This window comes from Cervus canadensis, chromosome 11 (genome assembly GCF_019320065.1).
Source record: "Cervus canadensis isolate Bull #8, Minnesota chromosome 11, ASM1932006v1, whole genome shotgun sequence".
In the NCBI taxonomy this organism is placed as follows: domain Eukaryota; kingdom Metazoa; phylum Chordata; class Mammalia; order Artiodactyla; family Cervidae; genus Cervus; species Cervus canadensis.
Genome location: NC_057396.1, coordinates 5,373,364 through 5,399,513, shown reverse-complemented (window position 1 = coordinate 5,399,513; position 26,150 = coordinate 5,373,364). Strand labels below are relative to the sequence as shown.

General features: G+C 33.7%; 1 protein-coding gene across 10 annotated transcripts in view; it reads left to right on the top strand.

Moving 5' to 3' along the window:
* Positions 1 to 26,150, top strand: part of CEP126 (centrosomal protein 126) — a 105,929-nt gene that overhangs the window by 69,933 nt on the left and 9,846 nt on the right. For 4 of the 10 annotated variants that reach the window (XM_043481702.1, XM_043481701.1, XM_043481709.1 and 1 more), the window contains 4 exons: positions 5,477 to 7,619; positions 19,095 to 19,207; positions 22,448 to 22,523; positions 24,099 to 24,308. In XM_043481702.1, the coding sequence (XP_043337637.1) occupies positions 5,477 to 7,619; positions 19,095 to 19,207; positions 22,448 to 22,523; positions 24,099 to 24,308 (2,542 nt within the window). Of the gene's footprint in view, positions 1 to 5,476; positions 7,620 to 13,251; positions 13,296 to 15,628; positions 19,208 to 22,447; positions 22,524 to 24,098; positions 24,309 to 26,150 lie in introns of those variants that run through there. The other 6 variants (XR_006272013.1, XR_006272012.1, XM_043481705.1 and 3 more) reach the window with 6 other exon arrangements.

The following is a 26,150-nucleotide window of genomic DNA, read 5'->3' as shown; positions in this document are numbered from 1 at the left end:
AGGAACCAAATAGAACTTCTAGATCTGAAAAACATATTGCCTGAAATTAAAATTATACTAGTTGGACTTATCAATGAAGGCACTACAGTCAAAAGGATCAGTGGACAGAAATCATCCAGTCTGAAGCATTGGGAGAAAAAAGTCGGAAAAAATATATTTAACAAAATGTTAGTGACATGAGGGACAATATCTAAATCTAACATACATTTAATTAATCTCACAAAGAGGAGAGGGAAGATTTAAAGAAACAATGGCTGGGAATGTTTCAAGTTTGATGAAACTGCAAATCCACAAATTAAACAAGCTCAACAAACTTCAAGATAAGTAAGTATACACTCATATGTATGTGCACACAGCCCATCACAAAAAAAACCTCATCAAAATTAAATTAAGCTAAAGGGAGTAAAAGATGTATTACATACAAGTCAACAAAGGTAAGATGAACCACACTAATTTTAGGCCAGAAGACAGTGAAACATTATCTTCAAAGTTCTGACAAGGAAAAAAAACTACCAACCTATAATCTATATTTAACTAAAATGTCCTTCTAAAATGAAAGCCAAATAGGCATTTTCAAATGAACAACAGCTGAACACCACTGTACTACACCAGTATCTGCAATAAGAGACCCTCTGGGAAGTCTTTCAGGCAGAATGAAAATGATAACAAATGAAAACTCAGATCTATATAGTAACAAAAAACAGATTAGTAGTTGTAAGTGGTGGGTAGGTATGTACTACAAAGAAGCACGAGGGAACTTTCAACACATAGAAATTTCTTAAATATTTCAGTATGACGGTTATGGGTAAATAATTTGTCAAAACCCATCAAACTATACATTAAAATATGATAATTTAGGGACTCCCTGGTGGTCCAGTGGTAGAGACTTCACCTTCCTATTAAGGGAGTGTAGATTCAGTCCCTAACGAGGAAGCTAAGATACCACTTGCCTCGTGGCCAAAAAACTAAAATATAAAACAATATTGTAAAATTTAATAAAGAGTCTTTTTTTAAATAGTCCACATCAAAAATGACACACAAATTTACACAAATGTAAATATATTAGGTAACACTATTACTTATTTCTCTTAACATAATTTAAGTTGTAGCTATGTCTTTGGAAATATTTTTGAAATAATCTATATTCACATTGCTTGTGTTCTGTTTTTTAAAGTTTCTATACATCATGTGTATATTTTTGGTTTGAAATAAGATACTATCATAATTTTTCTTGGCATTTTGTACATAAATTTTTGAAGAAATGGTAACTTTTCAACGATGTGAATAAATACATTTTATATTTTAAAATAAAAAATTATTTGATTATTATTAGTTTCACTTCATTCAGTTCAGGTCAGTCACTCAGTCGTGTCCAACTCTTTGCAACCCCATGGACTGCTGCACACCAGGCCTCCCTGTCCATCACCAACTCCCAGAGTTTACCCAAACTCGTGTCCATTGAGTCAGTGATACCATCCAACCATCTTTTCCTCTGTCGTCCCCTTCTTCTCCCGCCTTCAATCTTTCCCAGCATCAGGGTCTTTTCAAATGAGTCAGCTCTTCATATCAGGCGGCCAATGTATTGGAGTTTCAGCTTCAACATCAGTCCTTCCAATGAACACCCAGGACTGATCTCCTTTAGGATGGACTGGTTGGATCTCCATGCAGTCAAAGGGACTCTCAAGAATCTTCTCCAACACCATAGTTCAAAAGCATCCATTCTTCTGCAATAGTCCAACTCTCACATCCATACATGACCACTGGAAAAACCATAGCCTTGGCTAGACAGACCTTTGTTGACAAAGTAATGTCTCTGCTTTTTAATACGCTGTCTAGGTTGGTCATAACTTTCCTTCCAAGGAGTAAGCATCTTTTAATTTCACAGCTGCAGTCACCATCTTCAGTGATTTTGGAGCCCCAAAAAATAAAGTCAGCTGATGTTTCCACTGTTTCCCCATCTATTTGCCGTAAAGTGATGGGACTGGATGCCATGATCTTAGTTTTCTGAATGTTGAGCTTTAAGCCAACTTTTATGTTATGGAGTTTTACTCCATAAACATACAATAACAACCAAAAAATGAGTGCATTTTACTTTTAATAAGTATATCTCAATAAAGTTGATTTAAAAACTAAAAGACAAAGCATGTTAAGTCTAGTACAATTTATATCAGTAACTTACAAGCAAAACTTGAAGCTGATCACAATGTTTCATTTTTTAGTGATAAGAAAAATTCTGAGAAAAAACGTTTAATTTAGTGAAAATTTCTGAGTAAAAAAAAGAGGTTGCTGAACTTCTTTTTAGGTGCTTTGGGAAATGAAGCAACCACAGACCTAGGCAAAGAGAAATATTAAAGCCACAGACATCATACTTACGTCTAAAAGGACATTCTAATCCAGATTTCTATATCTCATTAGATGCAATCTCGAAGAAATTCTTGTTAGAATCATAGAGCTTTTAGGAGCCTCATTACCAATTAAATAACTCTGTTCCAAAAACAGACATTGGAGGAGCTGTGCTTTCCTTTGTTCGAGTTAGGTTGAAGGAAGTGACAGGCAGGGAGTAAAGGCTAGTAATATCAAACTCTTCTGAACCATTTGCAAAACATTTACAATAGTGTATCAATAAGTACTAACTATACAAACTAAAATTTTTTTTTCAAACTAAAATATTTTTAATCTGTAACTGATTTCATTGGTTTCTCAGTTTATTTTCAGGGCTAAAAAAAATACTAAATTTTTGTTTGATATCAGAATATTTAAATTTTCTAAAATTTGTGTAAAATTTTAAGGGAACTAATTTTCTCTGAGTTCATTTAACTTTTTCACTAAATTAACAAGTTAAAGTCTTCTTGAATTTATTTCTACATATGTTATACAGATTAATGCTTTTTAAATATCTGTGTTATATATGTGAAATTAAAAATAGTTTTAAACATTGACTATACCATCACTGCGGATGGTGACTGCAGCCACAAATTTAAAAGATGCTTCTCCTTGGAAGCCAGGCTTCAACAATACATGAACCAAGAACTTCCAGATGTTCAAGCTGGATTTAGAAAAGGCAGAGAAACCAGGGATCAAATTGCCATCATCTGTTCGATCATAGAAAAAGCAAGAGAATTCCAGAAAAACATCTACTTCTGCTTCATTGACTATACTAAAGCCTTTGACTGTGTAGATCACAACAAACTGAAAAATTCTTAAAGAGATGGGAATACCAGACCACCTTACCTTCCTCCTGAGAAACCTGTTTGCAGGTCAAGAAGTAACAGTTAGAACCAGACATGGAACAAGGACTGGTTCCAAATTGGGAAAGGAGTATGTCAAGGCTGTATATTGTCACCGTGCTTATTTAACTTCTGTGCAGAGTATATCATTGGAAATGCTGGGCTGGAGGAAGCTGAAATCATGATTGCTGGGAAAAATATCAATAAAATCAGTTATGAAGATGACACCACCCTTATGGCAGAAAGCAAAGAGAAACTAAAGAGCCTCTTGATGAAGTTGAAAGAGGAGAGTGAAAAAGCTGGCTTAAAACGCAACATTGAAAAAACAAAGATCATGGCATCCAGTCCCATTATTTCATGGCAAATAGATGGGGAAACAATGGAAACAGTGACAGACTTTTGTTTTCCTGGGCTCCAAAATCACTACAGATGGTGACTGCAGCCACAAAATTCAAAGATCCTTTCTCTTTGGAAGGAAACTATGACAAACCTAGGTAGCATATTAAAAAGCAGAGACACTATTTTGACAACTAAAGTTCATCTGGTCAAAGCTATGGTTTTGCCATTAGCCACATATGCTTTTGAGAGTTGAACCATAAAGAAGGCTGAACAATGAAGAATTGATGCTTTTAGACTGTGGTGCTGTAGAAGACTCTTGAGAGTTCCTTGGACTGCAAGGAGATCAAACCAGTCTATCCCAAAACTGAAGCTCCAATACTTTGGCCTCCTGATGCAAAGAGCCCATTCATTAGAAAAGACCCTGATGCTGAGAAAAATTAAAGGTAGGAAGAGAAGGGGACAACAGAGGACAAGATGGTTGAATGGCATCACTGACTCAGCGGACATGAGTTTGAACAAGCTCCAGGAGATGGCGAAGGACAGAGAAGCCTGGCATGCTGCAGTCCATGGAGTTGCAAAGAGTTGGAACAACTGAGCGACTGAACAACAACCACCACCTTGGAATAGCTATGACAAAGCTACACAGTGTATTAAAAAGCAAAGACATCACTTTGCTGACAAAGGTCCATATAATCAAACCTATGGTTTTTCCAGTAGTCATGTATGATGTGAGATTTGGATTACAAAGAAGGCTGAGCCCCAAAGAAGTGATGCTTTCGAACTGTGGTGCCGGAGAAGATTCTTGAGAGTCCCTTGGACTGCAAGCAGATCAAACTAGCCAGTCCTTAAGGAAATCAACCCTGTATGTTCTTTGGAAGGACTGGTGCTGAAGCTGAAGCTCCAATACTTTGTGCACCTGATGCAAAGAATTGACTCATTAGAAAAGAACCTGACGCTGGGAAAGATTAAAGGCAGAAGGAGAGGGGACAACAGAGAATGAGATTGTTGGATGGCATCACTGACTCAATGGACATGAGTCTGAGCAAACTCTGGGAGTTGGTGATGGACAGGGAGGCCTGGCGTGCTGCAGTTCATGGGGTGGCAAAGAGTTGGACATGACTTAGCGACTGAACAACAATAACAATACTTTGAAGTGATTGTTCATGAAACTTTATTAAAAATGATATTTTCCATTAGATACAATTGAAGTAATGATGAGACTCTTACTATAAAGAATTCATGTAAATTATTACTGTGCTAAATGTCCAAAAATGATCCATTAAAGTCAGTAGTTCTCAGTCCTAAATCCACATTAGAATTACCTGGGGAATTTAAAAATAATAATACCACCATCAGTGCATGCATTCCATCTAAGTATTAAATCAGCAGGATCCAGGCATGTTTTCATAAACATCTTATATTTTTATAGAACATGAGATTAACTTTTATAAGAAGATATAGCCTTGCCAATAGGAAAGTCATATTAGAGTCATAGGGCTTTTAAGAGCCTCATTCAAGTCCAGTCTGAGTCTCAGGGGAAAAAAAATACCCTTTGTAAATAACTATTTTTCAGAATTTCACATGCTGTTATGAAACCTTCAGGAAACTCTATTCTCTGAATGGAACAGCAATAGCAAAAATTACTTTCTAAGCTATAACTAATGGCTAGGATAATTGAGTAGTTACTTTAAGGTGAAGAAACTAAGGCAAATACATTTTATTGTCTTTGCTGGCTCCCTCTTTTTCACTGTGAGGACTGCTCCAGGGATATAGATTATTTATATACCTATACTGTCTGTGGTCATAGCACTCTCTTTTATGTGCCAAGTAACAGTGGTATATTGAATCATTAATGTTGACATTTAAAATTTCTAAACTATAAAACAATGTACTTTTTTTTTTTCTTTCAGAAATTTCGTGATGAAGTTAATCAGATAATAAATTCTGAAACCCTCTCAAGTATAGACAGTCTTGAGGCTGGGGAACGTGAAGAAATATATTTAACACTTAATAAGGAGCCTTCCACATCAGTCCAGCAGCAGAATTCCATTTCCCTCAAATCAGCAAATCTGCAATCAGCTAATCTAAGCTGCTTTGATGAAGATAAACTGTCATTCTCTAAAACTCAACACATAAATAATTGGCTTGTAAATATAGATGATCCAAATATTTTCTCAGATATTTTTAGTAAACCTAATGTTCTCCCTGACTCAAGTAAATGCTTTAATAGTAAAGAACAAAATCCATCTACTCTGAGTAGAACTGTGGAAAGAGCCATAAATACTGCTAATAATTCAGTAGCCATTCTATATAGTCCATCCATATTTGTACAAGATAAAAAAAGCAAAAACACATCTGAAACTAGTGTTATAAGGACAACTGACTCTTCTGAAGCATTCAAAAGAGAAAGACCGTTAGTTTCTGAGAGCCCAAAATTTAAATTCAGCAAAGCCTGGGCCACTCCAGATTCTCTAACCCAGGAAATCACAATAATTTCAGACCAAGAAAAATATTCTGAAATGACTCAAGAAAATAGAACTACTTCAGTTCCTACTTCATTTGTACCTTTGGCAACACCTTTAGTTTTGCCATTGAATACACAATCAGCTAGGCCTTTACCAAAGAGCAGTATACACATAAAAGAAATTGACCCAGTGCAGTGTTCTGACAAGTTAGGGGAAATGAAAGACATTAAAGATGAAAAGACAAAATATTTTAATTGTAATGAGGAAGAGTTGTCTTTATTTTCAGATAATTTTCAAGCCACCTATATACTTCACAACTCTGATTCAAAAGACGAAAAACAGGAAATATCTGAAGCACCAAAATCATTGTCTAATATAATTTCTAATTGTGACTTAGTCAATCAGCACAAGAAAATGAAATACAATATTTGTGAGAAGAATAGTGTGAGATTTCTTAAAAGTATTTTAAAGAAAGAATCTAAATACGAGCATGATTATTTTAAGGCACTGGTTACAAACCAAGGCTTTAAGTTAGGAAATCAAAAAGCAGCAGTTATCAGAGATAGTATTGAATTAACAAAAGAAAGAGGGAAAAGTGCAGAAACTCCAAAAACTATTAAAAAACTGAGATGGTTTGATGAAACTGGCAATACAAGGAAAAATGCTGAAGATAGTCATTTGCTGAAGAGTAGAAAAAGAGTATCTCAACAGTGGTCTCAACCATTCCACATTCGATCTAAAAGTGGTGCTGCCAGCAACATGCCTAGTATTCCTGCTTCTGCTGTGGATTCTGCTAATAAGAAAGAGCCCAAGGACGATTTTATCTCTGAAAACGTCACTGCTTTAGGAGGATCTGGAATAGACCATGTGCCTTTGAACTGCTGTATACCTTCAGATTATAGCACTGCTAAACAAGCCTGGCCAGACTCCACAGAGGAGGAAACTATATCCCCTGCAAAGAGTGGTGGTTCCAAAACTCAGAAAACTAACCCACAAAGGAGTGAAGCCAAAGTCGTTAGAAGAACAAGGTCTGCTAAAGTCCAGTCAGGCTTTGTATGTATGAACAGAAAAGGCACTGTTATTCGACCACAGTCTGCGAGCAAAGCCAGCACATTTTTACAAGCTCAGGGTAAATTAATTGTACCTCATCCTCCTCCTCCATCTCAATTAAATATTAGAAGTTGTAAAAATATACAAGTATCTCAGTGTCAGTCTGTAATGCCTGAAAATTCTCAAAACATCAGTACATGTAACTACTTTAATTCAAAACATATGCTTCCAACAGAACACAAGTTGAATCAGTGGAATCAAGAAAGTAGTCTTCCACTCCCTCATGTTTGTTCTGACTTAGACACTGTGATGCCAGCTCTACCATACTGTTCTTCTGAGTGCCAAACATTAACGAAAATAAATCATTCAAATGGCAGTCAAACTGTTGCCCCGCAAGATGGGATGTTATATTGCCCCCAAAGATGTCCAACATATGAAGAAAGTCATCCCCCTGTGACTCTTAAAACTACTAGAGAAGAACTGGTTCCCATGTGGAAAAGACAGCATAATATTCTGGGTCAAAATGAAAAGGCTGCTGGTAAGAATAAATTTATATATTTTTATAGGCAAAATGTGAACTTTTTCTTATTGTGGTTTGATAATGTACAAGATATTAAAATTGAACAATAACAGCCTTATAGAAATAACATCACCCATAATACTGTACCCTTGTCTGTCTAGTAGCTAACACTTTTAAGCAAATGACCCAACCTTTGCTTAACTAAAATTAGAAACTTTTGCTAACTTCTATTTTTCCCATGACTTGTTAGTTTAAAAGAGGGAAGACAAGAAATGTGGTTTGATTCTTATCCCATATCATTCTGTTATTACTGCAATGTTATAGTCAAAATTTCTGTCAAAGTAAGCACAGTGAAAAATATTTGCTTAAATTATTCTAAATAGGTGAATAAATGTTATTATAGTACTTTCCTTTATTCTTCTTTAAAATATTTGTTAAATTTAGGGGCTTCCCTGATAGCTCAGTTGGTAAAAATATTTGTTAAATTTAATTGTTATTAGCTAACAATAGGTGTGCCTAACCCTCTCATTATCTTTCCAAAAGAGCGGCCGCTCTGTTTTAATTGGCTATGTATGGAAGGTTTCATATGGAGGAAAAAAATACAGAATTCCTTTAATTTTTGAAAATTAATTCTCTATGTTATGCCATTGCCCTTAGTAGGCCTGGTTGACTCCTCATGAAGCTACTTTCCTCTAAAAGAATGGACTATAGGCCCATACATTTTTCTACTAGTAGGAATCAGATGACTAGTCAGAAATACATAAGATTTGAGAAAAAAATCAGAAAAGCAACTCTTTCTTCTCCCAAAGGTATGAATAAATATTAAGATATAAAGTGAGAGTTAGTTTAGATTTAATATTTACATCTTTCTTCAATTAGACCATGAGATTTTAAGAACAAGGGAATTTTTTTACTTCTTTACCTTATCCCCAGATTTTAACAGTGTCTGGCACTTAATAAGCACCCAACTGAATGGACACAGGCCATGATAGCAGATGGGAAGCTAAACGCAGAGACTCTAGTTTTAAACTAGATTTTTAAATATTACTTCTCTCACTAAAGGTTTTGCTTTCTTCTTATCCAGCCACTTCACAGTGTAACTTTAGTTTTCATACTACTTCCAGAAAATGAAAGCGTCATGTAGATTTGATATTTTAAAGGGAAGTATGATAAATAAATTATGATGGTTAACTGTTTTGAATTTCTACTCTTTGCCAATTATAGTAATAAGTGCTTTATACATATTATCTCGTTTAAACCTCACAGCAATCCTAGCAAATACGTATTTTTTAAAACCTCGTTTTGCAGAGAAGGAAATAGAATTGCCAAAAATCAAGAGCTATTATCAATAAATAGCAAAAATAGTATTTTCATCCAAATATCTATGACTCCAAGTCCCATGCTTTTTCTACTAAAGCTATGTAATGAATATAATCATTAAACACATGTAAATCCATGGCTGATTCATGTCAATGTATGGAAAAAAACCACTACAATATTGTAAAGTAATTAGCCTCCAACTAATAAAAATAAATGAAAAAATAAATAAATAAATATAATCATTAAGAAAACATATGTCTGAGATGATCAGGAAAAGCATTAGGAAATATAGTTTCCCAGTAGCATAAATATAAAGATATAACATATGAAAATTATATTCTCATTCTCTGATAAAAGAAAAAATATATATTGCATATATAATCTGAGAAACAAATATTTTTCTAACATATAATCAAAGTAGGGGTCTTTGTATAAGAAATACTGGAAAATTTTAATACTTTTAGCCATGTTTTTAAAGAGATAGAAATATTGAAATTGTTACATATATCCATACATTTTTGTTCATTGTTTTGTTTTTATTGAAGTATAGTTGATTTACAATATCATATTGGTTTCCAGTATACATCACAGTGATTTAATATTTTTATAGATTATACTTCATTTAAAGTTACTAAAAGCTAATGGCTATATTTTCCTGTACTACATAATATATCCTTGTTGCTTATCTATATTTTAAATAGTAGTTTGTATCTCTTAATTCCATACCCCTATCTTGCCTGTTCCCCCTTCCCACTTCTCACTGGTAACCACTGGCTTGTTTTCTATACTGTGAGTCCATTTCTGTTGTGTTATATACTTTCATATGTCTTATTTTTTAGATTCTGCAAGAAAGTGATAACAATAGTGTTTTTCTTCTCTGTCTGCCTCATTCACTAAGCATAATACTCTCTAAGTTTGTCCATGTTATTGCAAATGGCAGAATCTCATTCTTTTTTATGGCTGAGTAATATTCCTCTGTGTGTGTGTGTGTGTGTGTGTGTGTGTGTGTGTGTACCACATCTTCTTTATCCATTTATCTGTTGATGTGCACTTGCATTGCTTCCATATCCTGGCTATTGCACATAATGCTGCTATGAACATTGAGGTGCACATAGCTTTTTAAATTAGTGTTTTCATTTTCATCATATATATGTCAAGGAGTGGAATTGTTGGGTCATACAGTAGTCTTATTTTTAGTTCGTTGAGGAAGTTTCATGTCCTTTTCCATAGTGACTGCACCAATTTACATTCCTACAGTGTAGGAGAGTTCCTTTTCTCCACACCCTCTCCAGAATTTATTATTTGTAGACTTTTTAATGATAACACTTTTGACTTGTATGATACCTCACTGTGGTTTTGATTTGCATTTCTCTAAAAATTAGTGATATTGAGCATCTTTTCGTGTGCCTGTTAGCCATCTGTATGTCTTCTTTGGAGGAATGTCTATTTAGGTCTTCTGCATGTTTTTTTTTTAATAGGGTTATTTATTTTTTTTGCTATTGAGTTACCTGAGCTGTTTACATATTTTAGATATTAACCCCTTATCACAAAGAGTCAGACATGACTGTGCAACTGAACAACAATTCGTCATATAATTTACAAGTATTTTCTCCTGTTCATGACATTGTCTTTTTGTTTTGTTGATGGCTTCCTTTGCTGTACAAAAGCTTTTAAGTTTAACTGGATTTTCTTTATTTTTCCTCTTATTACCTTTGCTTTAGGAGACAAATCTAAAAAACTGCATTGCTATGATTTCTGTCAGTGTTACACTTATGTTTTCTTCTAGGAGCTTTATGATTTCCAGTCATATTTAGGTCTGCAATCCATTTTGAGTTTATTTTTGTACCCTGTGTTAGAGAATATTCTGATTTCATTCTTTTACACTTAGCAGTTCAGTTGTCCCAGCATCACTTATTGAGGAGACTGTCTTTTCTCCATTGAAAAGGAGAAAAGGTTATAGGTTAATTGACCATAGTGGGTGGGCTTATTTCTGGGCTCTCTATTCTGTTCAGTTGATCTATGTGTCTGTTTCTGTGCCAGTACCATGCTGTTTGGTTGTTTATTTCTATACTTCTTATTATTATAATTGTACTTAGGAAATCCAATACTAACAAAACTTTGTATGTTCAGTCATTCAAACATTTTTTTAAAACTTTTAGTATTAAACTTTTCAAGTGAACCCTTTGTTAATACTGAATTATAGTGCTCAGTGCTAAGTCACTTCGTATCTGACTCTGCAACCCCATGGGCTGTAGCCTGCCAGGATCCTCTATCCACGGGGATTCTCCAGGCAAAAATACTGGAGTGGGTTGTCATTTCCTATTCCAGGGGATATTCCCAACCCAGGGATTGAAGCCGCATCTCTCATGTCTCCTGTTTTGGCAGGCTGGTTGTTTACCACTAGTGCCACCTGGAAAGCCCATGAATCAGTTCATGAGCATCTATTCATTTTTTTCTACTCTACTATTTGCTAGGGCATTTTTATTCTCATAGTCAGTGTACCCAGTGTTGACAGTTATGGATGGTGTCTTGCTCTCTGTTAGCATATCCAAAACTCTCCAGCAAAACTTTCAGTAAAAACTCTATTCCATGAGACCCAAGCCATTCAACTGTACCAGATCTTGACCTTTCAAGTCATTTTCCCCTGAAGATGACTTTGGAATCTAGTTCACAGTCTTCCTTTATTGGAAAAGTCTTTGCCGATATACTGGTGACTCAGCATTCATGTGAGTGAACGATCCAACACCCTGATCTCTCTCAATCTTTCTCACGTCTAGTGATTTTCTGTACTATTCTGCTTCAGGTACCCTTTCCCTTTGTCATACTTTGGACTGGGTCAACATCAATAACTTCCTTACTTCTAAAATTAGTAATTTAATTTATATTCCTCTTTCTGATTGCAATATGCTTTTTGTACCAGATGTTTTACATCAATGTAATAAAATAGAGTCTAAAAGCAGACTCATATTTGAATGCTTGATTTTTGGCAAAGATGGTACTGCTAGCAGGGAGAAAGTACTTGTCTTTTTATTAAATGGTACTGAGTCAATTGAATGATTTTATGGAATTAGTAAAATGACTCTTAGCTCACACCATACACAAAAATCAATTCCAAATGAACTGTATATATGAATATGGAAAGTGAAAAAGAAATGCTTCTAGAAGATAATACAGGGAATGTGCTTATGACTTTGGGATGAGCAGAGATTTTTTACATAGATATAAAAAGCATTAACCATTAAGGATAAGACTGAAACTTTTTCATCCAAAACACCATTAAAATACTGAAAAGGCAAACTATAGAGTGAAAGAAGATATTTGTATGCATAATACCAACAAAGAGTTCATATCCAAAATATATAAAGAACTCCTACAATCAATAAGAAAAAGACAACCTAGTTATATGAGTCATGTTTGAACCAGCGAAACAGAACCAGTAAGATATATTGTTTATTGCAACAGATTGGCTTACGTAAATATGGGGGACAGGGAACCTAAGCAAGTATGAAATTTTTAGGGCAGGCCAGAAAGAAGGGCAGAAACTCACAGGAATAAATGAAACTTGCCATTCACAGGCAGAATTTTGTATTCTCTCAAAAAAGACTTACCTTTGAGGCCTCTGACTTAATTGACTCAATTTCACACGGGTTATCTAGGATAATCTCCATTACTTAAAGCAAACTGATAGTAGACTTTAATAATATCTACAAAATACCTTCACAGCAATACATTAGTGTCTAATTGAACAACTGGGGACTGTAGACAGGTGACATATCAAAAAAACCATCACGCCAATTTATTTTAAAGGCAGTATATTTGAATTAGCTTTTCATAAAGGAGGCTTGTCAAATGGTCAATTAACATATGAAAGACCGGCCTCAGTCCTCAGAAGAATTCACATTAAAATAATTAGATAAAATTACATCTGAAGGGCTAAAATTTTTAAACTACAATGCTGTTAAGAAGGCTGTGTGATGCCTGGAAGCTCACATCTACTAAATTTGAATATATGCATATCCTATGACTCAACAATTTCAGACCCACAGATGTGTGTGTGTGTGTGTCTGTCTGTGTGTGAAATTCATTCATATGTGAAACAGAAGATATGTACCAGAACTTTCATAGCAGTTTTATAGCCATAATCTAGAATGATCTCAAATGTTCTTCAGTGCTATAATATGTAAAGTAAAAGTTATTCATTCAGTGTAATATCATAATAAAAAATGAATCAGCCACTACCAAGAAACAGTAACATGACTAAATCTCACACCAGGATATCATGCAAAAGAAGCCCATCATAAAAATGCATATTATATTCCATTTCTATCAGGTTGAAGAATAGGTAAAACCATGGATGGGGTTATATGGAAACAGGTAAGAAGAAAAGCTTTTTCAGTGCTGGTAATGTTCTATTTCTTGACTTGGGTGTCTGTGCCATCTGGGTGCGTCTACCTGAATACTTAGAATTTGCACATGTTTCTATAGGCAGCTGTACTTCAGTTTTTTAAAAATCCAAATGATGTTGACATACTAAATACTTTGAAATCTGATTTCAAAAAGAATGCTTTGCTTTGTTTTCTTTTCCAGGGAATATTAAAAATACCTTCAAGGAATCAAAAATTTGATTACTAGAAAAGATCAAAGATACAATTGAGCTTAGCTCCCCTATTTTATGGATGAGGAAACTGATACACATAATGAGATTATATAGCCCAAGATGACACAGGTAGTTCAAAGCAAAGCCAGAATTTTGTATTGCAGCTGAATTTATTCTTACCTTAGAATAAATTTAGTTTTCATGAGATCAGAAATGTAATTAGAGATACTGAAGAAAATTATTCTAGATATAAATTAGGTAGCATTTACTATGTGCCAATCACTATCGTAAGCACTTTACGTGTGGAAACAAGTTTAATTCTCTCAACAACTGTGAGTAAATAATAATAGTCCCATCTTATAAACGAGGAGAATGAAGCAGTAAGAGAGCTAATAACTTGTGTAAGTCACATGACTAGAACTAATGGCAGAGCCAGGGTTAAAATTCAGGCATTCTGAATCTATTATCTCTGCTCTTAATTACTTAGCTATTATGCTTGTAATTAAAAACAAAAACAACAAAAATACCTCTGTCTGTAAGAAGATGGATATAATCTTATTGTGATTATTTTGAAATATATATGTAAACTGCTAATCACATTGTATACCTTAAATATGTTAGATTGTTAATATTTCACTAAAGCTGAAGAGTATAAATTAATTTTTAAAACTCTGAATAACCACAAATTTTTCAGTAATACACATTTTTAAAATAGTACATTCATCTAATACAGTTTGTCAAAAGTACAGAGTAACAAAGGAAGTCATTAATCAAATGAATAATGGCATGAAGATTTAAAATCATCTTTACCAGTTGAAGTGATAAACCAAAATTAAAAAACTTTGGTTTAGTAGAGAAAACTATAGTCATGTATATGCATTCAATACAATTTTTAAAATTTTTTGTTGGAGTATGTTTGATTTACAATGTTGTTTTAGTTTCAGGTATACAGCAAAATGAATCTGTTATATGTATATTCACTCTTTTTAAAATTATTTTCCCACATAGGTCATTACAAAGTATTGAGCAGAGTTCCCTGTGCTATACAATAGGTCCTTTTCAGTTATCTATTTTATATATAGTTGTGTGTATTTATCAATCCCAGTCTTCCAATTCATTCCTCCCTGTCTGCATTCAATATACTTTTTTAAGTCTCTCAATTGTGAAATGTATCTTACATACAAAATAATGTACATAATATACAAGAACAAGTTAAAGACTAATAATGAAAGAACCCAATGCCCAGTTTCAAAAATAGAAAATCACTGGTATTGTTGAAATCTCACATGCCTCTCCTTAATTACATCCCCTTTCTCTCTTACAAAATGACACTATATAGAATTGTGTTAATGATTCCATGCTTTTCTTTATAATTTTACCATATGTAAATATATCTCAAACCATATATTATTTAGTTTTGCTTTAATTTTGTAACTCATATAAGTAGAACCATTTCATCTATATACTTCTATGATTTGCTTTTTTTCAATTAATTTTGTGTTTTGGATTCATTATTATTGATTAGTTTAGCTGCACTTCATTTGTATTTGTTTTGTATTACATTTCATTGAAATTGCTGTATTACAGTCTGTGGAAATTTTTCATTCTCCTATTCCTGGCCATTTGGGTTGCTTTCAGTTTCTCGCCTTTATGAATAGTGCTTCTAGGAACAGTTTTGTACATCTGCTGATACACATGTTGCTGGGTATGTGTATTTCACCCAGGTTAAGTATACTGCAACAGGTAATGCCAAATTATTTTCCAAAGCAATAAATGAGAGTTGCCTTTACTACATGCTCACTAAACCTCCAGTAGTCAGACTTTAATATTTTCAAAAGTATGGGTGAGAAATAGTGTTGCCCTAGTTACTACTGAGTTGAGCATTTTTCATATGTTTATGCATAATTTGCATTTTCTCTTTTGTGAAATGTCTTCTCTTGGGTTCTGAGTTTTTTTTTCCTGATTGATAAAAGTTCCTTATATCAATATATTCTAGGATTCTACATCAGTTATATGTGTTGCATATATTTTCTACCAATTTGTGGTCTTTTTTTTTTTTTGCATTTTGTTTCTATCTATTTAGTTTGGCTTTATTTTTTTTTTTTTACAGAAGCAAGATATCTATCTTGACAGTTTTTCTTTAAGAAAAGAAAAAATCAAGACAAAACTAAACAAACAAGAAAACTTTACTGTATCTGTTAGAAACTTAATATAATTTTAGGCAATAATAACCAGATCTTTGGAAGTACTGCGATAGTCTACATTATTTTAGGCTATATATTTTAAGAGCTGTATATAAACAAACTGGAGTGAGCCAGAACTCTGGAAGGAGGGGTTGTGTCTGAAGGCCAATTAAAGGAGCTCAAGCCAGAGAGACATGTACAGGCTCTGTACAAATGTTTGAAGGTTTATTATGTTAAAAAAGGGGGAAACAGAACTAAGTGAAGGGGTAAAATGTGCAAATATGTTTTCAGCTCAGCATGAGGAAGAATTTGAGCTAATACCACCAACAATTGGGGAAGGTACCCCCATGGGGAAGTGGCTTCCCTTCACTTAAGCATTCAAGCACAGGTTGACTGTCCATCTCTGAGTGGTTTAGATTTATGAGTAAGAGGTTGAACTAGTTAACATCTAAGATCACTTCCCAAACTATAATTTCATTAATGTCTCCAGAATTTCCCTTGTTTATAATTGAGAATACTGTAAATTTTAAAATACATAATACCTTCCTAAAGATTAGCTTTATTTTGAGTTTTGGTAGTAATTCTATCATATTTAGAATTTTCATATGAGACAAGAAATTTGACTAGAGATGCCAGCACAAACTATATTATTTTTGCAAAAATACATATATTCTCAGCTATTATATTAATTAGTAAATAGTATTTAAGTTCATGTATGTGAATGGAACAAAACATGAAAAGTTTTAAGCATATATTTTCTTCTGTTCTTAGGATCACTTTATAATCCACAAAACTGAACATCTACACAAAGAACAATCAAAAACAAATAATTATGCTATGAATTGAGAAAGTACAAAAGTATTGGTAGATCTTGCCTCCAGAAGGTTTATTAACAGGCTGAAGGAAGAGAAAAATTATTGATACAGCAGTCATGTAACCAAGTCAATTTTCACTTAAGATGTTTTTAGAGCTGTTCAAAAATAGAAAAATGGGGACTTTTCAAGATTTAGAAGACAATTCCAAGCATAATAAACAGTATTAAAACTTTATTGGTACCCAAATTATCTCACTATAAGCTATTAACATGTAATATATCGAGCATTTAACATTTTAGCATTCCCTTATTAGAGTAAACATAATACAGTGCTTTTTAAACTATAGGTCATTACTCATTAGCAGATTATAAATCAGTTAATGAGTAGTAACCAGAAATTTTTAATGAAATATAATTGTAGAATGTTCTAGAATAGAAACTACCAGAGGGCACTGTATATTGTAAGAGTAAATATGGTTCACAAAACTATATATGCATCACGGGTCACAACGGAAGATATCTTTCTATGAGACACAGCCAAATCAAAATGAAAATTACTAGCATAGAGAGTAAGAGTAGAATTCTAGATTTTAGAGACTGTTTGAGCTAAATCTCATCATCGCCCTTTACTGGCTCTGTGACCTTGGGCAAGTTACTGACACTTGCCTGTGCCTCAGTATTTTTATCTATAAAAATAGTGATGATAACAGTGCCTATAGTATAGAACAAGGCCTGGGCAACTATAACTGTTCAACACATTAGCTAAAATTATGTTAGTATTTCTTACTCTAAAAAATCAGATGTTCAATTACTAGCCAGCTTTCTTGAAATTTGAAAGCTTTTATGTCTTTGTTGTTATATAGATACAGGTATCTACTTATAGTGTATGTGTATAATTATATATATGTTATATAGAGAAAATATACAGATATTTAGCTATGGTAACATAAATATCTGTGTTCTTTCAGTACATAATTTCAGCTACAAATATTTATATATTTTTTCCTACCTAAACCTGTATGACAGAAGCACACATATACACTCCCAAGACATTTGTGTGCTTATACACACTCCTTGAATTTTCCACCTTTCAGTCCAAGAATCTTATTAACTATGTATCATTGTTACTTTGTACTTTAGAACATAATATTCCTTTTGATTCAAAGATCCTTGTACTTGGAGGCCTACTACTCCTTTAAGACCAAGCTTAAACATAACCTCTGTGAAAGCTTTCTTGATTCTGACAAAGGCTCTGTGTTTTCACTTAATTCTTTACAACTTCAGTTTATTCATACACATACAGTTTATTCACTTTACTGTAATAATCCATTTAAATTTATATCCATTCTTCTGGAATCATGGACTCCAAGAGTTTTTATTGTACCACCATTAACAAAAATGTTGAGCAAATATCACATACATATATACCATACACACATATTACTCTACTAATATATACGTTAAGCACCTTAGCCAGAAATAGAAAAAATTTTTAACTGAGACAAGGATGAAATACAGACTTTTAAAATAATTTTTAAATTTTGTATCTTATAAATCATACATTTTAAAATAATAATTATAAGAACAATTTTATGTATTAACATGCAAAAAATTTCTCATTAATAATTTTCTGAATGGGATAAGATGATAAGTGATGACTTTTTTTTTAAGATGACTTCTATATACCATCCTTAGATATCTCAAGGCATAATACACAGAGTGAGGTTTATTGTTATTTTTTACAATTTTTAGATTTGTGATCCTTTGTTATAATGTAACTATACTGTCATTGTGTGGCAGAGAGTTTGTAATGAGAATAAGATGTGAATCAGCTCTGTCTTTCTTATTCTCCTGTGCTTGCACTATTAGTATTGTCTTTATGATTTTGCAAGACTATTTTTTAATTAGTCATAGAGAAAATAATAAATAAAATAATAATAAAATATTACACATACAATAAAAGCCCTACAAAAGTCATTTTAGCCTCTTTTCCATTTTGTAAGGATTCATTCAGATACTATGAGATATCCATAAATCCAGGGCACACATAAAATTCAGTGCATTGAAGGACACAAAAGGACACTTGTGAAGATAACACTGCCAAACTCACACACTTAGAACCTCTGCACTTCCTGCAAGACAACTGTTTACTGTATGCAGTATGCATACCGTGTATGCGCACTGTATGCATCTACCATGCAAACTCACAAGGGTGCCAGTATCAATCATGTTTTACCACAGTAAATTTTAAGTTTCTAATTTTTAGATAATAGGAAATTAAATTTTAACATGTTCTTCCTGTGCAACAGTGATTTATTTTGCATATCCTCCTGGTGTTCTGCCACAACACTTTAGAGGTCACTGCTCTAAACTATAGACCCCTCAAAAGCAGAGATGTTTAAACCATTATGGTACCTGTGTCATGCATCGTACATGTAAGAGAAGTTCAATAAAAGCTTGCCAACTGAATGAATGAAACTTAGGGTTTTCTGTGATGTTTGAAAGTAACTTGGAAGTTTACAGTGGATATATACTGTCTACTTGTGTAAATTTTGACTTTGTCGTGGTATTTGTTTAAGATTCTAGTGTTACAAGAAGAAAACAAATTGTCGAAAATAAGCACAAAAGTCTTTTAGAGCAAAAAAGACAAAACCCTGGATCTGTAGGACAGAAGTACAGTGAGCAGATGAATGTAAGTACAGCGTTAGTAGACATCTCTATTCAATAGTGAAAAATTGCTTGGAAAACAGAATGTTCTTAAAGGTCTGTACCCTGCCTGTAAACTGTTCCACAACATAAATGATATAGCCAGAGCCATTGTGAAGCCCTGGAACTCTCTATGCCAGGAGCTTATTGTACTATACGTAAATGCTATATTCTACTTTGCCTGAATGATCAGTTACCAATGAATATTTTAAAGCAAGCTTAAGAAATTATTTTATTTGTTATTTGTTATTATTTATAGTCAGCTCTGGGGGAAAGCTGAATTTATCCACAACAATATTAATATTTAGCTATACATTAAAAAAGGGAAAAAAAGAAAAGTAAACCAGAGCCATGGAAAATAAAGCAATGTGCTTATCATAAAGACTAATATGGTTCCAGTGTGTTTAAATGTCCTCCTTGAACCTGAACTTCCTGGAAGACAGGCCAAGAAGGAAAATAGAGTGTTGCATTGTTCTCAGGGGATATCGACAATGACTTTGTTTATACCATTGAGGATCTCCTATACAGGACCTTGAAGTTCATAATAGATACATCCCTGTTAGCAGTCAGCAACAAATAAATAAGGAGTTTCCTGTGCTGTTTGAAATAGAGGCCTTCAGTAAAGGTCAGAAGCATAATAATGTGGATTTGAAAGTTAGTGGAGGTGATTCTATGAAAGCTAAATAAATGTGACCTAAATATAACATTTTCTAGCAGTCTAATTTGATCCAAGGATTGTATTTAAAATATTTTTTACAACCTAGATGGATGAGTGAATAGCATTAAATACAACCTCTGATTTTTAATAGAGTTGAAATAGAATGTTTTATGAAAAATTTGTATTTCAAGTTAAAGGTAGACGGTCCTATTGTCTGAATATTGTAGAAACTATTGATTTTTATATGGCTAGTTATTAATATGGAGAACAATCAACCATGATTTAGCAAAACAAATCATTTAGTTTTTTTATTTATGTAAATAATGCTGTCACATTACCAGTACATTTTTACTGCTTAATAACAAACATAGTACATAATTATAAATATAACTTCATGATTACAAATAGAATAATACCTAATAAGTCTTTCCTTTTTAACTTCCATGTTGTTCATATCAAACATCTCAAAATCTCTAAAGTGAACACATTTTTTATCTTTACTTGTTATTTTTATCAATATATATTAAATTTATAAGTAATGTATAGTTATAACAAAAAATGAACAAAGTGAATTTTAAATGCCATTACTATTGTCCTCTCTAAATTCATCTCTATTTTCCTGTGTCTTTTTCTGCTCTTCAGTGATTTGCTCCTTTGCATTCTATCTTGCTGCCTTTAGAGTCCATTTCTGTTCTTCCCAGAAGCTCCACTTCCACTTTCACATACACATCTTTCACTCCACTTATACATCTACAAAAGTCTTGTTAGCTTTAAAATAGGTCAGTGTTTCCTGACTCAAAACAAAGTTTTGAAGTTTAATTTTTTTCATCCCTATTGTTTCGTTTTGATTTTTGGTTTGGGGTTGAGTTTGGTTTTGTTTTCACTCAAGAAGGTAAACAAGGATTCAGTTACTATAGCACTGGCTCTGTCACCTTGTTATTAGGAAATGTATTTTATCACACTGGATTTTTCCCAACCACTGCTTCTGTGTGGAGAGAATCTAAAAGAGGTCAGTTCAGTTCAGTTGCTCAGTCGTATCCAACTCTTTGCGACCGCATGAACCGCCAGGCCTCCCTGTCCATCACTAACTCCCACAGTTTACTCAAACTCATGTCCATTGAGTTGGTGGATGCCATCCAACCATCCCATCCTCTGTCGTCCCCTTCTCCTCCTGCCCTCAATCTTTCACAGATAAGGGTCTTTTCAAATGAGTCAGCTTTTCGCATCAGGTGGCCAAAGAATTGGAATTTCAGCTTCAACATCAGTCCTTCCAATGAACACCCAGGACTGATCTCCTTTAGGATGGACTAGTTGGATCTCCTTGCAGTCCAAGGGACTCTCAAGAGTCTTCTCCAACACAATGAAAGATAAAAAAAGCACAATTGCCACTTTGTGCCATGGTCTCAGTCCAGGTTGCCTCAAGTCTATAATGGAGATCAGGCAAGGCTGAGAGCTATTGAAGCAGGGTTTTTGCAGAAGCCTGCCTCAGTTACTCTTCCAATTAGACTGAACAAAGGCTAGGTATAGTAATAGCCAGGCAACTTAATCTAAGAATCATTTCTTAAAGTGGAACAGAATGAGCGTAAAGAATCAAAGTAGACCATATCCAGGGAAGGAGAGTTGGTATCACTCAAGAGTGTTGAATAGAAATGCTAGTTGCCAGTGCTCTAATATTTCTTATTTCTCAGTTCTGTACAGCATTGAGGCAGCTGTTTCTTTTTTAAGTATTGTCATATAAGATGCTTGCTTATCCTTGGCATAAAGCCACAATCAGAGACTTTTGGCTAATAATTGTCACCTACCCTTACAATGATAAACCAGCCTTAGGGTAATTTTTTACCTTTCCTTTAGTTAATACTTTTGATTAACACCCAACTTACTTCCCTCTTCCAAATGTCCGAGATGATATTGCAATCTGAAAATGTACCAAAATTGACAGAAAACATTTTTCTAATCTTTAGTTACCATGAAAGTGGAAGTTACTCAGTCATGTCCAACTCTTTGGGACCCCATGGGCTATACAGTCCATGGAATTCTCCAGGCTAGCCTTTCCCTTCTCCAGGGCATCTTCCCAACCCAGGGATCGAACCTAGGTCTCCCGCATTGCAGGCGGATTCTTTACCAGCTGAGTCTCAAGGGAAGCCCACGAATACTGGAGTGGGTAGCATATCCCTTCTTCAGGGCATCTTCCCAACCCAGGGATCGAACCTAGGTCTCCCGCATTGCAGGCAGATTCTTTACCAGCTGAGTCCCAAGGGAAGCCCAAGAATACTGGAGTGGGTAGCGTATTCCTTCTCCATGGAATCTTCCTGACCCAGGAATCAAACAGGCGGATCAGTCACTGCAGGTGGATTCTTTACCTACTGAGCTATCAGGAAAGCCATTTAGTTACCATAGAAAGTGCTTATTCCAGTAATTCTTAATTTCTGCTCCAAAAAAAAAGGAAATATGTATTATATGAATAGTGATAATTGAAAATAAAAACAGCAAATAAAAGTTTCTAAGCCAATATATATCACTAATTTTAAATATGGAATTATATTCTGATTTAATATTCTATTTTTATAGAATTTTGGACAAAGTATCCAGCTAAGTTCAAATGAGCCAAAACAAACTACAAAGGGTACTTCTAATATTGAAGAAGGTATGTTTTAAACATTTTCCTCTTAGCTTTGTTCCCAATGATTTCTTTTTTGTTATTCTTATACATATTTTCCAAAGTTCTTACATATCACATGACTGTTATATCACCAATTAGGACCTGAATTCTCCTCACCCTGCACATTTAGACTGTTGCCAGTTTTTATTTGTTCTAAATAATAATATATTGAACATCTTTCTACATCAGATTTTTTCCTGACTATTCGATGATTTCCATATTTATATACCCAGAATTAAAATTAGAGTACCTGGCTTAATTGGCACCCAACTAATATTTATTGAATGAAACTCTGTGTATTAAATGAGTACTAGGTCAAAGGAAATAAATTTTGTTGTGGCTTATTTTATATGTTCCTGTAGCATTTTCCTGAGAAGTATTATCATTCAAAATTCTTCTGGGGTGTATGTGAACTTGAGGTGAATATCACATCTATTATTTGCATATATGGCAGAGAAATGGTTTGTTATTAGTTTTTATTTGAGTACCTTTTACAAATAATAAGCTTAATTGTTTCTGTATGTGTATTTATTTTGGTGAATTTTTTCTTCATATTCTTGTTTCCTATAAATATTGGAGTTTTAGTATTTTCTCACTCATTTCTGCACACTCTCTAAATATCAAGGATTCTCACCCTTATGCTGGTTACAAATGTTTTTACTACTTTATTATGTGGATTTTATTCCACTTATGCTTTATTTTCACATATAGAAGTCTTACTTTACATTTTTCCATTCAATAAATAATTATTGAGAGCTAATTTCCTGCCTGCAACTAGATATTTTGGATACATACTAATTAACCAAACATATAAAAGTCTTGGCCTTCAGAATTTAAAATCTATTAGGGAAGACCAACCTTAAAAAATTTGTTTTTGGTTTTGTCTTAGTGATTTGTACATTACCAAAGAAACTTCCCGATGAAGAAAGTTAGAAATGTTTCTTTTCCCTCTAGATTACTTTAATGATTTGATTTGTTAAACTTAACTCTTTAATTCCTTTGAAATTTGTTTAAATAGATGATGTGAAGTGAAACTCCAAAGTGCTTATTTTATAAGCAACAAGCTAAGGTATTTGACTCATCTTCTTTCGTGTATTTGATCCTTCTTTAGTCATATGGTCTTTTATTTGGTCAGTTTCTAAGCTTTCAGTTCTGTCCAGCTGATCATCTAATTTTCTAAAATTTCCTTAAGTTCCTTTTCTCTTATCATCATAATTGCTATTATAAGACAGTCTCCTTCATCTCTTTATTCTACCAATGAATAATAAAAACAACACAGAAATAATCTACATATACATAATGTATTTTTTCCTTAGTTCAACTAACACTCTATGAACTTTTATTACCTCACTGCCATCATTTTGAGTATCTGTTTTTTCATTAAGGATAGGAAAATACTAGATATAGAAGACCCTGACAAATAAAATGCAAAGTAACAAAAGATTTACTGGGTTTCTGCTTGTGAAATTAATACGTACAGGCATGTCAGTTAAGTATGTATAAGGACAGATCCCAAAGACAAAAAGGGATCAAAGAATAGTTAATATAAAGTTTCTGTAGTTTCAGGCAGTACTTCTGAATTTTTGATGGCTGAAAATCTAGTAAAAGCTTCAGTGCCTGAGGATGAGATTCTAACTGTCATGAATAGCAAGCAGCTACAGCAGACAAATCTGGCTTTAAATAAAACGCAGCAATTTAACATCTGTGCACTATCAGCTGAAGAACAAAAGATCCTACAGTCCCTCAATCATCTCAATGAAAGGTTATACTGTAAGTATGGAAGAACAGTTTTTGTATACAGGAAATTTTGTATTTTATTCTTAGACAATTTTTGTTTAAAATTTAATTTAAAAATTGAAAATGAAAATGCAAAATGTGTCCAGCTTATCACCTATTTGAATCAAGTATATAACAATTTAAAATTTATCTGAATGTATATACTATTTCAGGTATACTGTATTCATATCCTTTACAATGATACCGGTTTCACTGGCAGGCTTAATTGTCTTTTGGCAATGTGTGAATATACTTCCATTTCAGCAATGTGACAAGCTAGTTATCTGTACCTACCATCCATCTAAAACAACCATAAATTCAGGATTGTTGCCATTCAGTCACTAAGTCATGTCCAACTCTTTGTCAGCCCATGAACTACAGCATGCCAGGCCTCCCCATCCTTCACTGTCTTCCTGAGTTTGCTCAAACTCATGTCCACTAAGTCAGTGATCCCATCCAATCATCTCATCCTCCGTACTTACCATCCATCAGAAACAACCATAAATTCAGGATTATGTACTTCAAAATCTTAAATATAACAATAAGATGGTAAGAATACAGAAATTCGTAGGACCAGGAACTAAATATAAATAAGAGCCTAGAGTGATCAGGAGAGTGCTGCTGCTAGCTTTTCTCTTGAGAACATTTAACCCACAGAGTGAAACTGAGCTTTGTTTTCATGGCCTCACGGAGAAATTAGAACAGAAGACAAAATCCATGGCCTACTTAAGATGAGTAGTCTCATGGAAGACCCTCCCACCCTAAAGTTGGGCCTACCGAGGAGCTACATCCTATGCAGTCTCACACTCCCAGAGAGACAAAGAGGTTGAAGAAAAAAAAAAGCTTGCCTAACAAGTCTCAGAATTAAACAGATGAGGGGCGAAGACATGCAAGCTTTTTTCACCCCTCTATATGTCTCTGTATGTCTGTGTAACTCTTTAAGAGGTTTTTGTCAACAACAGTCTCTTCCTAAAGGAAATTCTAAAGAATGTACTTTAGCAAACCAAAAGTGATCTCAGATGGATAGCCTGAGAGGGTAAATTTGAACAAACATTGTATAAAAAAAATAATAAATGTAGTTAAAAAGTAGTATGTGATTCAAAGAGAAAACAGAATTTAAATACCTATCAAAAATATTACATAAATTGGAAAACATAACTGGTATTAAAGTGTACTGGAATTCTTATATGGTTATGGAATTGAGTAACGATAGAGATAAACTTTGTACATGCTTCCTAAGTCACCTCATTCATGTCCTACTCTTAGCAATCCTATGGACTGCAGCCTACCAGGCTCCTCTGTCCATGAGAGACAGAAATTAACTTTAGATGTTGACGAATAAAGTATGTCTGTGCTAATTACTAAGGTCACAGAGGAAAACTAGTTTAGATGAATTATTAGCAGATGAAATTGACTATAAAGCAGAAAACATTACTAGACATAAAAAAAGATGACTTCATGATGATCAAAGTTTTAATACAGGAAAAATCTATAAAATATTTTCACTGTATAAACATTTAAAAACATAGCCTCAAAATGTATAAAGTGTCTTTTAGCCATGATTAGTGGATATTTTAACATTAATTATAATTAATTACAATCAGTAATTGATAGAACAAATAGACTGAAAAAATTGATATATAAGAGCAGAACAGGAGACTAGAGAAATTCTTTCTCAGTGGTGCAGTCTTGGAGAAGGGGAGCAGGCATCACTGTAGGAAAGGTATCAAGCTCCATACAGAACCTTCTTTCCTGCAGAATGAAGGTCTGGGCTTCCCAGGTGGCACTAGAGGTAAAGAATCTACCTGCCAAAGCAGGAGACAAAAGAGATGTGCG